At 40.4% G+C, this 15,980-nt stretch overlaps 2 protein-coding genes across 4 annotated transcripts in view; both read left to right on the forward strand.

Moving 5' to 3' along the window:
• Window positions 1–15,980, forward strand: part of LOC119901686 (disco-interacting protein 2 homolog C) — a 220,763-nt gene that overhangs the window by 128,299 nt on the left and 76,484 nt on the right. For all 3 annotated transcript variants that reach the window (XM_038717269.1, XM_038717268.1, XM_038717267.1), the window contains exons 3-5: window positions 5,285–5,395; window positions 10,088–10,213; window positions 15,517–15,849. In XM_038717269.1, the coding sequence (XP_038573197.1) occupies window positions 5,285–5,395; window positions 10,088–10,213; window positions 15,517–15,849 (570 nt within the window). The remainder of the gene's footprint in view (window positions 1–5,284; window positions 5,396–10,087; window positions 10,214–15,516; window positions 15,850–15,980) is intronic.
• On the forward strand, window positions 24–1,547 carry LOC119901690 (tripartite motif-containing protein 16-like). Its single transcript, XM_038717276.1, has one exon. The coding sequence runs from the start codon at window positions 39–41 to the stop codon at window positions 1,530–1,532; it is 1,494 nt and encodes a 497-aa protein (XP_038573204.1). The 5' UTR covers window positions 24–38; the 3' UTR covers window positions 1,533–1,547.

Below are 15,980 nucleotides of genomic sequence, written 5' to 3' on the forward strand. Positions count from 1 at the left end.
TTCCAGTCAACAGACACCTGCACTTGTCAGAAAGCAACATGGCACAAGGGATTCAACTTCAACAAGCAAAACTCAGCTGCTCAATCTGTCTGGATCTACTGAAGGATCCGGTGACTACTCCCTGTGGACACAGCTACTGCATGAACTGTATTAAAACCCACTGGGATGAAGAGGAGGAGAAGAAAATCCACAGCTGTCCTCAGTGTAGGCAGACCTTCACACCGAGGCCTGTCCTGCTGAAAAACACCATGTTAGCAGTTTTAGTGGAGGAACTGAAGAAGACTGGACTCCAAGCTGCTCCTGCTGATCACTGCTATGCTGGACCTGAAGATGTGGCCTGTGATGTCTGCACTGGGAGAAAACTGAAAGCCCTCAAGTCCTGTCTGTTCTGTCTGGCTTCTTACTGTGAGAAACACCTCCAACATCACTATGTTGTAGCTCCCTTAAGGAAACACAAGCTGGTGGAAGCATCTGCAAAGCTCCAGGAGAACATCTGCTCTCGTCATCAAGAGGTGATGAAGATGTTCTGTCGCACTGATCAGCAGAGTATCTGTTATCTCTGCTCTGTGGATGAACATAAAGGCCACGACACAGTCTCAGCTGCAGCAGAAAGGACTGAGAGGCAGAGACAGCTCGAGGTGAGTCGACAAAACATCCAGCAGAGAATCCAGGACAGAGAGAAAGATGTGAAGGTGCTTCAGCAGGAGGTGGAGGCTATCAATGGCTCTGCTGATGAAGCAGTGGAGGACAGTGAGAAGATCTTCACCGAGCTGATCCGTCTCATGGAGAAAAGACGCTCCGATGTGAAGCAGCAGGTCAGATCCCAGCAGGAAACTGAAGTGAGTCGAGTCAAAGAGCTTCAGGAGAAGCTGGAGCAGGAGATCACTGAGCTGAAGAGGAAAGATGCTGAGCTGGAGAAGCTGTCACACACAGAGGATCATGCTCGTTTTCTATTATGTTACCTCACACTGTCACATCTCAGTGAATCTAAGGACCCACCCAGTGTCAGAGTCCGCCGTCTGCGGTACTTTGAGAAGGTTGCAGGGGCTCTTTTAGATGCCAGAGACAGACTACAGGAGGTTCTTGGTGAAGAATATGAAAACATCTCAGTGACAGTGACTGAAGCTGATGTTTTACCGTTAAATCTGCAAGCAGAGCCCAAGACAAGAACTAATTTCTTACAGTATGCATGCCAAATCACACTGGATCCAAACACTGCAAATTCATATCTGTCAATATCTAAGGAGGGCAGAAATGCAGCATTCACAAGAGAAGAACAGAAGTATTCCTTTCATCCAGAAAGATTTGCTTATTCCTGGCAGGTACTGAGTAGAGAGAGTCTGACTGGACGTTGCTACTGGGAGGTGGAGAGGAGTGGAAGAGGAGTTTTAGTTGCAGTTGCATACAAGGATATCAGCAGAGCAGGGGACTTCAGCTGGGTTTTGTCCAAAATGTGTGTTCTGGGCTTTTACAGTAGTTTCACAGCAACAACAACAAACGGGCCAAAAAAAAAAAGCCCATATAGCTATTAAGATATTGATGAACATTTTGTTTGTACTGATACTCAGCCTTATGCAAGCATGACTGTGTAGACTAACAAATGGCCAAACCTAGGAATGAGTTACCTGTCAGTCCCACTGATGACATGCTTGTAATGCTTGGTTTGTTTGTGTGTGAAATAAGTGTTGCGTGTAAATGACTCAAATGAGATCCACCAATCTCTTAGACTGTTCAGCATTAATGTACTTTCCCTCTGAGAACACTTGCACACTGTTCATCTCTTATTCAGAACCAAGTGTGAGCCATGGCATGTGAACTTTTTTAATGATTTATTCAGGCCTTTGTTAGCTTTTCTGTCTTTGATCTAGGAACACACTAGAAACCTTAAATTATACACCAAGAACAGTGGCTCTGGAGATTTTGTTTCATGTTTTAAAATGATATTTATACTGTTGGGAAAACTTTTAAGGAACTGCAAGATTGAGATGAAGATTTTTACTTTTTTTAGTACCATCTCTAACCTATTTGTTAAGATGAATGGTTTATGAAGAGCTGGTTATGTGAATATGATTACATCCTGTACTGTGGATATGTATTATATATTATATGTGCAGTATATTTTCATATTACTTTTCAAAATATATTCCCTAATTACTGTATAGATTTTATATTTTTGTATTGTATTTTTAGCATCTTATTTGTTTTTTGTAGCAATAAATTCCTTCCTATTTGTGTTGAATAGGGTGTGTTGTCTGAAGCATGAGTGTAGTAACACATTCTGTGTTTGGTTGCTGTTACATTTTAGGGTAGTTGGGGTGCTCTTGGTTGGTGTCAGTGTTGTCCTCTTCATCCGTCTCAGTTCTGTATTGAATTTAGTGTCTTTCTACAGGCAGTGGTTGACAGGAGGGGAATGGAAGAGTCCTGCATTGATTTCCTTTAAGGTTTCACTGTATGCCTGTGACATCTTATCACATCTGGGTCAAATAGTGTTTAGAGTTTTTGTTGTAAGAAGTGTCAGATGAATGGGGGGTAACTAGGGAATTCCAGTAATGTCAAATGCATTGATTTATTTCTTGAATATCAGCTACCTATTTGAATTTTTTTGTATTATACCTGCAGGTTTAAATCAAGTGTACTTTTATGAAGGATTTTTGCACGTAGACATTGCGGAGTAAACGTGGTTTTCTAGAGCAGTCTGAGAGGGATATAATCATGAGACGATAGGAAAAAAAATGCGTGTGATGGGGGGTGAAAAAAGCTTTAAGTTTGTTGAATAATTTCACTTACTGGCTGACTTTTTTTATCTAAACACATCTGTTAAAATGCTTTTCTTCCATAATGATAATGCACAATTGATGAAAACTTCTTCCTTGTCGTTCTTTTTATTGACAGGTCTAGAGCAGAAGTACTGATTTGCAAACACTTGATTAAGGACATGTTTACGTCCTTCTGTGGCTAACTGTGGAAGTGGAAATCAGGCTAAGTCACATATGTCCAGTTTCACAATAATTGAGATTTATAACAGAATCATGATTTTTGTGAAATTATTTAGCTTTTAAAGCTGAAGAGCAATTAAACTCAACATGAGAGTGTCAGAGCTTTGTAGCACCCTTCATTGTAAAAATCTGACCATGTCCAATTCTGCTCATTTTGTAGAAGGCTTGGACACAGTGATGCTTTAAACTAAAAGCTAATGTCAGCATGCTAACATGTTGACAAAGACAATGTTAACATGATCATATTAAACAGGTACTGTATAATGTTTATGTTCACCGTCATACTTGAGGATGTTAGCGTGTTAACATTTGCAAATGAGCAATAAACGCAGTACAGCTGAGGGTGATGGGAATGTCATTAGTTTTGCTAGTATTTTGCCATAAAGTGGACAAAGTAAAAATTTGACCTGATGATGGCACTACCTCAAAACTCAGAGGATCACCAAAGTAAATAGGATTTTTCTTCTTGGAACCATAAACCTCTTTTTGTGCCAATTGATCCAGTAGATGTTGAGATAGTTCACAGGAAAATGAAAACTTTGACCTGCTGGTGGTGCTACAGGAAGTCAGGGAATCTCCAAAGTCAGTAGGATTTATCCTTTGCACACCGTGGTTATGTGTAGTAAATGTCCTGTCATTCCATGTAACAGCTGTTGAGATAATTCAGTCTCAGTATGAAAGACAAACTGAATGTAAATGTACCATAACATATTCCATAATTGATTTATTGTGGACTGTGAAAAAGATGCAGAGAAAAGAATGTGAGTAAGAAATGAGAGGGAAAGAAGAGCAAGCAGAGCTAGTCAGGAGGGGAAATCCATCCATCCATCCAGACTCCCCAGAGGAAATAGCAAAGCGAGGTATTTCCCAGACCTGTCATATAGTCCAGCGCTGGCTGGTAGTCGTTATATGGTCGGCTAATCAACTTTTAGCTTTTCTGGTGAGCAGCAGCGATACTCTGAGCCTCGCTGAGAGCTCTAATGAAGACAGATGAGGGTGGAAGTGTAAAGCTGAGATGGATGCTCATAGATCAGCAGCTCCGGAGCGGTCGTAGCTGTCGGTAACAGGGAGGTTGTAATCATCAGACTTATTGATTGGTGTGTAGGGAGGCTGTTTTCTCTGTTGGCGTGTCTGTGTTTTTGTGCAGGCATACGGGTGTTTGTATCTATCCCAGTTGCTGCATCTCATGTGGCGATAAAGACATGGATGAGCGAGTTTGGTGTGGAGGAACTTGACTGGCCCCCACAGAGTCCTGACCCCAACCCGATAGAAGACCTTTGGGATGAATCAGAGTGGAGACTGCGAGCCAGTCCTTCTTGTCCAACATCTGTGCCTGACCTTACAAATGCGCTTCATTCTTCCCATGAACACTCTCCTAAACCTTATGGACACCCTTCCCAGAAGAGTTGAAGCTGTTATAGCTGCAAAGGGTGGACCAACACCATATTAACCCCTACAGATTAAGTATGGGATGTCACTAACCTTCATGTACACGTAAAGGCAGGCGACCCAAAACTTTTGGCAATATAGTGTATATTAGCTTTAGCCTTATTTTTTTTAGTTTTGTGTTGGACATTGTTTTTCTGTGTACTATGTGCTTGTATTTGATGATCTGATTGGCGAGCTGCCCCTTGAATTGAATAGACACTGTAAAAAAACAAAAACAAAATCAAGTTTACAAATTGGTTCATAGCTGTCTCAGATATCTGGAAAATACATTGCAGTTATAAGATTGCAGTTGTTTTCAACACTAACTGAATTTCCTTGAAAGAAGTGGATTCTTAGACTGTGTGTGTGTGTGTGTCTGTGTGTGGGCTGGTTTGTGATCACTCTTTTTGCTGAGTCAGGCTGTTCGGTTTTATTGTGTCATAGATCAGGAGTTCAGACTCTGACACTATGGTCCTCTCCTCAGACAAAACTGAGCCGACTGCACCCCGACCCCAACTGTCAGTGGATTACCTGGAAAACTTCTCAGGCAGGCTCTGGAGTTATAAGGAGCTTCTTCTTTTATGGTTTCTGAGCAGATAGTTTCTTTTTGTTTTTTACTTACGATGACATCGGAGAGAAAGATCCTCAGCCAGGAATCTACAAATGTGTTTATCATGCGTTCAGATTTGACTGAGTTACTCCAAGTAAAGGTGGTTTAAAATACTTACACAATACACAATACTCATGAAATAAACAAAAATACAAAAGCACAACTTTTTGTTGGGTTATTCTATGGAATTGATTTTACATTGGAAAGATATGACAAGGCAGGGATTTCAATCTGAATGTTTCTGCTCCAGGAATGGATCCGCCCATGGGCCAGGAGAGGAGAACCCCGGTCACTCCGTCCTCGTCCTCCCGCTACCACCGCCGGCGGTCTTCTGGCTCCAGAGACGAACGTTACAGATCAGGTAAAAAGCAGGGTCATTATGGACATTGTGTCTTCATAATAATAATAATAACATTTTTATAGCGCTTTATGATAGATAATCAAACCGCTTCTTGGGGTGGGGACTCATCTCAACCACGACCAATGTGTAGCACCCACCATTTGCGCCAGAATGCTCCCCACACATCAGCTTGAGGTGGAGAGGGAGGGAAACCAATTACACTGCAGGATGGCCATCATGGTGGCATCTGTATGTGTGTCTCTGAAACAAAGACATGGCTTACTCCCACATTCGCGTCACACAGACCAGATGCATCAACATAAAACACAGAGGTGATGCTGGCAAAGAAATCTTTGCTAATCACTATGCTAATTAGCTTTCTTTAGTCATCTCATTAGCATTGTGGGTTATGTGTGATAACTTAACATTTTTTAATTTAAGTTCTCCTAATAAAGATTGTGATGTGATTATGTTTTGGAGGTCTTTGCTGAATACATTTGCATATCAATAAAGAAACAAGCTTTATAACTGGTATAACTCTTTAATACTCTTTAATACTAATACATGGAGTTCATTTTATCACCCATGTATTATATGTAGAGAAGCAGATAGAAATACTGTATTAACTAGCTTAAAGGGTCACCCAATCAACCCCATCAAAATTGGTTTACTCATCTTGTAAAGTTGTATCTAGTATGTGTTTGTATGGTGCCGCTACGAAGTTACATATATCCAAATATCTGCTAACTGGGATCTCGATGGGTTCAGGATAAAGGATGTGATGGCACGTCGTTTATGTCAATGCAGATCATGGATTGGCCTACACCCTGAAATTCTAGGGTGATGAAAATATTTCCCCACCCCACAGTAGAGGGGATGCTGGGAACAAACTGATGTGCAGGAAAAGCTATCTTATATATTAAATGCTGAACTATATGGATTAAATAAAGAAATAAATATTTGGTTTGGCTTCACGTTGAATCATTGCTCTGTGCTCCTGATCTCTTTCCAGATCTTGTCTTAATGGGTACTCTCAGTTCCTAGTATCAGAGACTGAAGAGAATTTAATTGAGTAGTATTGAGTCTGGGTTGGGTCCCATTCTTTCACTGTGGGTTTTGGGTCTGTGTGGTGTCAGTATGTCATATGTCTAACACCCGAGGATTTGTTTGCAGCTCTGGACACGTGGTGTGTCATAATAATCATCACAGTAGAGTTGCTTGCCCACACTTGGAAGAGGTTGTGGGGAACAAGGAACACAATGGGTTAACAGATAAAACTACATCTGCTGTTTGGTGCTCTTTCATGTAAAACAGCTGATTGTCCTCATTATAGCCTGATCGATACCGGATTGTTGTGGCCAAGATGGCTATTTGATAAAGATATGTTGGCCGATAGTATTTTCTTTTAATAGAAACTAGGGCTGGGCACGTTAACGCATTATTATCACGTTCATTAATTAATTAATTAATTATTTTATCGCACTTTCATGCAGTTTATATTATTATTATTTTGAAAGTTCACTGCTCACTGGCTCTGAATACACATCCAGTCAAACCATGGGTCACAGGAGGGGCGGGATGTTGATCAGCCTGCAAATCAGCCACCCAAACAAGCAGCGGAGGGAGGCTTCAGCAGACTACGCCGGATGCAGCGTGTGGGAGAAGTAGATGAACAAAATCAAGACAAGCGATCAAACGCCACAGTGAAGTGGATAGCTACACATTGCATTCTGATTAGTATTAGGGAAGATGGATAGTAACCATGGCAACGGCTTCTGTGCGCTACAAAGCTGTAGCCTATTTAACTTAAGTTAAAAGTATACATAACTTTACCTGATAGGCCTTCATCTAGTTTTGCGGGGATGCTCTGCCATGCGAATTCCCTCCATGTTAACCTGTTGCTCAGAAGTTGCCTGTTATGATGTTGTGTTCGTTCACGTGTTCGTAACTTGTTTTAACAAGATAGATAAAAGGTAATACCCTGGCAGTGGCAAACAGCTTTGGTTTTATATTTGGTTTGATTACATTAATGTTTAAGTTGAGATTTACAAGAAATATTTTATTGCTGCTGTGTAAACGGAATACTGCTGGTAAAAAGCACCTTGTTTGTTTAAAGTGTTTGCAAACCACATGTTTTGTGTATATAGCAGTGCATTTAAATTACAAGTGCGCAATGCACTATGCGATTAAAAATTTGAATCGCTGCCCAGCACTAACATAAACACATAAGATGGAGAAACACACTAGAATGATACTTACTAAGCAGGATAGATGAAAATTCTACAGTGGTTCTCTGTTAGATAAATTGCTGGATGCAGTGGTGACATTTCTAAATTACATTTCTCTTTCTCATATGCCGGCTGGCAGATTTATCAGTTTAGCTCTAATCCTTAGTTCCTTTTCGGGTCAAAAATCCATTTGTGCACATTGTTTTCAGAGGTTTTCCACGATCTGTTTTGCATCAGATCCAATATTTTGGACCTGTGAAGCCCTCCACTCTTAATCCCAGTCCCCTCTGAGAACAGTCACCCTGGGCGTTATCATGACACAGTGTACTGTTTGATATTCTCAGCCTCTCTCAGTAAATCCTATGTTTGGCATAGATCTGCAGAACAAGCTTTTAACAAATCTGTCACAGCTCTCGCAACATGTATTGTTTGGTTTTGTTCCATCTGGTGTCCAGTAAAGCTTAATATAGGATTAACTTGGGGATTTGAACTTGGGTAAATTATTTTCAGTGGCATTTTATACAAAATTAATCTGTAAGAAGTTGCTGTGCTTACATTCCGGGCAGTAAAGGTATGCAGTAGTCCAATAAGAAAAGAGACAAGCTGTTATTTGAAAGTTTGAATTCTTGGCCCAGTGGGATAACCTAGCTTACTTTATTACAAAGTTCCCACGTGCTTTTGGAGGGGTTCAGTTTGTTTGAGTTTGATCTGACGGAAAGTAAATCCTGTAAAAACCTTTTAACCCATTACATTGAGAAAGAAAAGCTGTGAGCGCCTTTAAACACTACACACACACACTCACTTTGACACACTGTACAGTCACACTCAGTCAACCATAAGACAATAAATGTGCACTTGAAATTTAAATGACCTCCGTCCCCCTACATAAGCACACATACAAGCCAAACAAACGTACATCTGTGAGCCCCATTCATTCTGACAGAAGTCTTACTTATGTCATTATCTGGCCAACAGCCTGCCGTCTCTGTACCGCCAGGCTCTGTGTGTTTGCCTTCTGACAGCAATGGACACCATTCAAACAAACCCAGCTGTGGCTATATCGCAACGCTTTATCTCGCTCTTAGAAACACTAATTTGCAAAACGTCTTCGCCGACACTCCCTGAACATAATCCAGTTGGAAACCACAGGGCCTCATGGGAGCCGCTGTCAAGCTAGGAGTGATTGTGTTCGTAAACTGAATGTGAATAAATGGGAACACGGCTTTCATTGTAACAAGAACACTGCGGCAGAAATATAGAGGCCAGCTGACAGTCCTGCTCCTGTTTTTCTTCTCTGTCCCTTAGTGTTCGTGCTTCGGCTAAATGGGCTTTCTGATTTCTGTATTATTTAACACCCTTGCTCAATATTTACACTGGACGCCTCAGCCATTACTGCTGCCTGAAAAGTAAACTTCTTTCCTTACTGATTTGGTCAGCCCTGCCATGTTTATGATTATCAGTGGTGAAAAAAGTACTCAGACCTTTTACTTAAGTAAAAGTACCACAACGTAAAAATGCTCCAATACAAGTAAAAGATCTGCAATCAAAATGCTTCTGAACTACAAGAACAGAAGTATTATTAGCTAAGTGCCATCAAGTATCAAAAATGAAAGTATTTGTTCTGCAGACAAATATCCCCTGTGACTGATACTGTATGTCATTAAATTGTTGAAACATCAATGTGTAAGAAGCATTTGTACATTTTTAAACATAGTGGAATAAAAAGTACAATATTTGCCTCTGAAATGTACTATATGTATATGTACTGTAGCATCAAATGAAAAAGTACAAAAAGTGACACACACCTCAGAATTGCACTTGAATACAGTACTACACCGCTGATGTTTAGAAAAATGAAATTAGAAAAATGTAGGAGTCACTTGTTTACATTATATGCAGAAGTGTGAAGAAGTTTTAGAGCAAACATGAATTACATTTCTGACAATTTTATTTCATTAGACCAATATTAGGACCGCAGCAGTGTGTTTTAACCCATGTACTAAATATCAGCGATAAAATACATCAATGGTTACCATTTCCTCAGGCGAACCTCAATGTTTTAAGTTTTAAGTTTTCAGATGTGTATTTCCCCAATGTCAAATGCAGAAATGATGGACTATTAATGTCAAGCACGTTTTAAGCACCTACCAGATCATTTTCTGACTGCACAGAAATGAAAAGAAATCAATGGCTTTCTGACAGGCAGGAAAAACTCATTCAAAAATGTAAGATACTGTGGCATGGCTTAGGAATAGCCAACACTGACATAAAATATACTGCAAAACGTAGTTTTAATAATAAAAAGGTGCATGGCCAAATCAAAGTCATGATACTGTCGTTTCAGCCTTTCACAAACTGGATCCAGCCTCAGAGCAAACTGTGTGGGTTTTTTTTTTGTTGTGTGATCATTTACTGTTTAGATCGAAAGTTTTCCGAAAGATGAATCTGACGTGACCCGTTAAATCTGCTGTACGTGTGTCTCTAGATGTGCACACAGAGGCGGTGCAGGCGGCCCTGGCTAAGCACAAAGAGAGGAAGATGGCGGTGCCGATGCCTTCGAAGCGGCGGTCGCTGGTGGTCCAGACTTCAATGGATGCCTACACCCCACCAGGTACAGAACCAAACTCAAGTTCTGCAACAAGCACAGCCAAAATTATAACCCTTTTTGAAATTTTTGTATCATATAAAAATGTTGTGCCAGATTTCTAACTAAAGTGTTGAATGTGTTGAATGTGCTGAATGTGTTGAATGTGCTGAATGTGTTGAATGATACAGTGTTCTGCCAAATATGATGAATATTAAGTCTGGCAGCACAATGTTCATTACACACCGGGAATTAAATGCATCGGTCGGATGAAAAATGGAGAGACAACCGTCAGGCTCAGCTCTACATTAACAGATATGTTATCATTTTATTCAGTCTAAGCAGCTTTCAGCCACATTCAGAAGCACATTTTAAATTTTTATGTATGCCAAATTTTTTAGCGTTTCTTACAGTAATTATTTAACCATAAAGAGAGCAAGAGATCAGTCTGTATGATTGTGAAGCTGCTGCAGCAGGTGATGTAGCTGCAGTATTGATTTCCTCCTTGTGTCAGTGGTTTTGACCGATGACGGACTTGGATGAGCCTTCAGTGACTGAAAAGATTGTTTTCTCTGTCAAACCTGGAGATTGATAGGCACTGTGGAAATAGATCATCAATAGATCAAAAGAGTGTCAATACTGCAAGAAAAGTGGAATTACTTTATTAAACTTGCTGTAATCACTACTTTGGCATTTTAAGCAGATTATGTTGGAAACCTTGGGGAGTACATTCCTCTCATTTCTGTCATCAGTTCGGTCAGCCACAAGTTATTCATGTTCGAAACGCTAAGGTTTAGTGATACATGAGGCAGAGATTGTTCATTCTGGGTGACACTGATAAAAAAAATATTTTTTGTTCTGCTCTGATATGTGGGGATTTTTGGCTAGACAGTAAAACTTTTTCTTTTCTTTTTATTACATTTGGTTATACAGCTCTGATGCTTTGAAAACTTACAATATAAAGCCGTAACAGATTCTTTGTGGTTCAATTTAATCTTTAAATCCTTTATGAACATCTTTCTGGAGTACATTACCACAGAGTGATGTGAAAGTACAAAGTACTTTGCAAGCCTCAAAAAGTACATGACATGAATAAAACAATTTTTATACAGTCAATTAAAACCATTATACACTTATCGTTAATGTTATCACTCACTATAATGATGTTTTATTGTCTTATTTACTGTGAACACTCATTTACACTTATTAGATAGAATTATTTTATCTTCATGGTGCCTAACCAAGGCATGCTGTGTTAAACTCAGACGTCAGAAAGAAAGGGAGGTTAAAAGGATCAGAAACACTAAAACAAAATATCTAACTAATGTCAAGTTATTCTGTCAGGCACTTGATAAAAGTACCAAGTACTGGCTCCAAGAACAGCTCAGTCTGTGACAATGCTTTAGACACTAAAGGACTGAAAATCTACAATTTCTCCTGACCTGGCAACATTGCTGACACTTAACATGTCGTGGCAACAACCCTGACCTCTTTCCACATCTATACGATCACATTTTTGAAGTTATAGAGCTATAAAAATGAAACTGCAGGATTCATTCTTGTAACTCTGTAGTCACAGATCGGATCTCCACTTCTGAACCAAAACCTGCTGCCTGCTCCTCTGACCTCTCTGATGAACATTTGAAATGCCTAAGATAGTTATCACTTCTGCTAAAATGTGCACCGGACACATCACGCAGTTGATTTCATCCCTGTTGTGTGTGAAGCAGGATCTGTCCGGGGCGGGTGGCGGTGGCAGTCATGCGTGTCTTTATGGCGCTGGCGTCGTTTAATGAGGGTGTTAATGAGGCCATTATTTCTCTGGCTGAAGGGTCGAGCTTCACAGAGCTTCACTGAACTAGGCATGATTTAGAATAATGGCACAGAGAACAAGTGTGCAGCAGCCAAAGATTAGATATGAGTCTTTTAATGGATCAATCTGTGCAAACGCCGCTCCCTCATGATACTTTTTCAAATTGTAAGATTTTCTCATGAACGCCTGGAAAACATATGTTCGGTGTCATATTTTAGGACAATCTTCTTCTCATTTGCCTTCCCTCAATCTTACCTTCATCCCACTTTTTCTGTCAATCCCTTTCCCTCTCTCCTACTCTTCTTCCATCTGTCGTCGCATTTTCACTCTCCTTCCTTCTAAACCTGCTTCAATTCAAACAAAACTAGAGGGAGATGGCTGTGCTCTGATTTTCACCACATTGCAATCTAAGTGACATTTTATTCAGTTATTACTGGAGAATAACCTCAGAAATAGGGGTTGTGTGTTTGATCAAACCTGCATCAGTATTGAAACTGAAACTCAAATCTTTCCAAATCTCTGACCGTGTAGCTCTCAAGAATTTCCAATTTGTAATATTATGTAAAATGTAAGAACAGAAACTCAAACATGTACTTCAAAGGAATCACAGTTATGCTCAATGAATTGTAATTTGTAGCCCGTTCATGCTACACACAAAGAACATGTATAGCCCAATACAAATCACAATTTAGAATACCGTAAAATAAAACAATATATACTGTTATTTACATATTTACCTATACATGTATACGTAGAGTAATAATTCTGATTATTCTGATTCGGTGTTTCTCAAACTGAGGGGTGTAGAGCCACTTCACGGCGTTTGTGGATGTTGAGGACCAAAGTTGCATGAATATGATTCATATGGTGACATAAACAAACAGAAAATGCTGTGATGCTAGCAAGGCTCTTTATTTACCTGAATCTTGTTTATTTCAATCATAAACGTTGCTCAAACTGGAAGAAATTAAGCATTTGTTGGGGACTATATTCAGCGGCGGATTAATCCACATTTGTTGCTGTGGAGTGAGTATTTGGGGCAGCAGAACAGTGTAAGTAGGAACATGCCACCCAGTGCATCAATGAGGCTCACTGATGTGCTTTAAATATTTTTTGATCAACAGTGGAGCTCCATGGCACAGAGGATCAGGCTGTGATACACACACAATACTTGTTAGTATATACATTCAGCGTTGATTTTGGTCTTTTCCTGATATAGACTTAGTCTTTAACAAATCCGAGTATTTTAGCAATTCAGAACCAAATCCAAAATCAAACTGGCTATCAAATTGGAGCTCTTGTCAGATAATTATCACGTTAAGTGTCTCTGCTATTTTGTCCACCTCTAATCACCTCTGCAGTGAGCAGAATGTGTAAATATAGTTCATAAATATAACTAAATAAATAATCTATTTATAGACAAACATACAATTAGTAATAACCACCAACTTAAATCATTCATAAATGTACTTAAACATTTATTGTAGATATTCATTCTACACACACAACGCATTCATATGCAGCTTAAATGTATACTGTAAAGGCACATTAGACAGAGTAGTACTGCATGTACATGTATTTACATGATATAAGACTTTTTTTTGCTATTTTACACAAAGCAAAATACATAAGCTGCGAGGGAATCACACACTCACACATGACACACAGAAAGGCACACAGTCCGTCAGATTTAGAAAGCACGTGTCCTCAGGGAGCGGTAAAAGCAGCCGCACACACACACACACACACACGGCTGTCTGTGTGCCAGTGAGGTTCATCGGAGGACAGCAGAGTTGCGTGTTGCCGAGCAGCATACAGTATCGTGCAGAGATGACAAGCAAGTAAAAACTCTGATGAGCCCTTATTGGATTTTGAAAGATTTTTACAGCTGCATTTTCTCAATTTCTCAATAAATCAAATATATTTCAGCTTTATGAAGAGCTGCTTTGCATCAGGGACTATCTCTCTCTCTCTCTCTCATCTCATTGTATGTTTGTGCGTGTTTATTTCATGAGATTGCCAGGTTGCCTGGCAGCATCTCATTTTCGTCAACATGTTTGTGTTTTGTCACTGGTAGACTCCACAGAGTCCTGCTGATAACGAGACACACATTTGCCAATCAAGCATGTCAGCAGACCACTATGGTAGTTAACATGTCACGGCCGCTTCTGGTCCCATGGCATTTTAAACTAACATGCAAATGTCAGTTTTGATCTATGGCTAACGAGAAGTGTCACCTTTTACAGTTAAACAAGGAACAAGCTTTTTAAAACTTTGTCTCTTAGGAAGAGGAAGCCTGTTTGCATTGGGGGCTGGGGATTGTCCTGTTTTCATGTTTATTTTGTAAATGGACTTTTTGAATAAAAGAGTAAAGTTGAGTCAAATTGATCCACATGCACAGATCATTGCCTCTGATGCTTCACAGCAGAAAAGAGACGCCTTCTCATTTTGTCATAAAAACACAGTTGTTGATTCTCGATATACTTAAGAAACTCATCTTTACTTCAGGACACCTGCTGTATAATGTAAAGGAGATGTTCACCATATCAACTTTATAGGGTGATATTAGGTCAGTGTAGTTTACAGCTTGTTACGTTGCCTCAAAGTGGCCAAAACATTTTAATGAATGCAATTAAATGAATACATTAATCTTTGAGCTGTTAACGCAGTTGTGAACAGTTTATATAGAGTATACTATTGTTAGAAAACTTCACCATCAACAACCCCAAATGGACAGCACGTTCTTATCCCTCTGGTACCTTCCATAGTATTACAAAGCCAAGTGATGGTATTTCTGAGCCAGCTTGGCACAGAGCCACACCCTCTGACCACCTCCACCACCATTTTGGTTCATTTTCAGATGTGTGTACTAGGTGGGGACATCCTGATTGGGGGTGTTTCATTGTTTCATTACTCTTTAAATGGCAAAAATAGTTAGTTGGATTGCAACAGGGTTCTAATGATTAAAACTAGTTGAACGCCAAGGCCAAATTGTATACTCATCTTCCCATATCAGCTATATGACCTCATTTGTTTTTTTTAATTGCAGTGAGCTAAGTGTCCAGTATTCAGTCTGTGTGTGTGTGTGTGTGTGTGTGTGTGTGTGTGTGTGGGAACTGGGTCAGCTTCTGTTGTTATTCGTATCACCACTATCAGGCTCACAATGCCATGAGCATTATGAAAATCACATGCAAAACATGTGCATACACACACACACTCTCACACATGCACAGATACCCCCCCCCCCCCCCCCCCCCCCCCCCCCAACCCCCGTGGCAGCTCTAAACAGAAGGGAACTTCCAGGCGGCAGACAATAGACTAGGTCATACATAGAACCTACTTTTCTTTCTGTCTCTAAATATAGTATAAAAACATCAATCATTTTGTCTGCGGTTTAATTAAATCTTTCATTGTCCTAAAAAGAGTTCACCATTGTTGCTTATGTTATTGTTGTCTTTCAAGTCTTTATCATATTTATTTATTCTTCTCTTCCACATCCATCTATTTTCTCCCTCAGATACCTCTTCAGGCTCAGAGGGTGAGGGTCAGGGCGACGGCGATGAGGAGGGAGGAGGTGACGGCGAAGAAGAGGATGGAGGAGGTGGCGGGGGAACTTCGTCCAGCCGGGAGGGGAGCATCAGCATGGATCACTGGATAAGCAGGGCCATCCACGGCACCTCCTCCACCACCACTACCACCTCCTCCACGGCCTCCTCCTCCTCTTCCTCCACACGCAGCGGAGGGAGCGGGGCAGCGGGTGGCAGGCTGGCTGACGTCCTGGCCCAACACGTCCACATTTCCGCCCACCACCACCTCCGCCACCACCACCGTCACCACCACCACAAGACGGGTAAGGATTAGCTTAGGACTGAGCAGTGACATAACTGCCTGGATGTCCCTAATTATAGAGTGAACCATCACACCTTTAACCAAATTGTGACACTTTTTGTCAAATACAGACATATTTAGAAAAGTCCAGCC

Source organism: Micropterus salmoides, unplaced genomic scaffold (genome assembly GCF_014851395.1).
Source record: "Micropterus salmoides isolate LMB-PRFRI ecotype aquatic unplaced genomic scaffold, ASM1485139v1 Ms_hic_scaffold_14, whole genome shotgun sequence".
In the NCBI taxonomy this organism is placed as follows: domain Eukaryota; kingdom Metazoa; phylum Chordata; class Actinopteri; order Centrarchiformes; family Centrarchidae; genus Micropterus; species Micropterus salmoides.

Bases quoted from the DNA above. Each gene is read 5' to 3' on its own strand.
- LOC119901690 (XM_038717276.1), top strand. From the start codon at position 39: ATGGCACAAGGGATTCAACTTCAACAAGCAAAACTCAGCTGCTCAATC.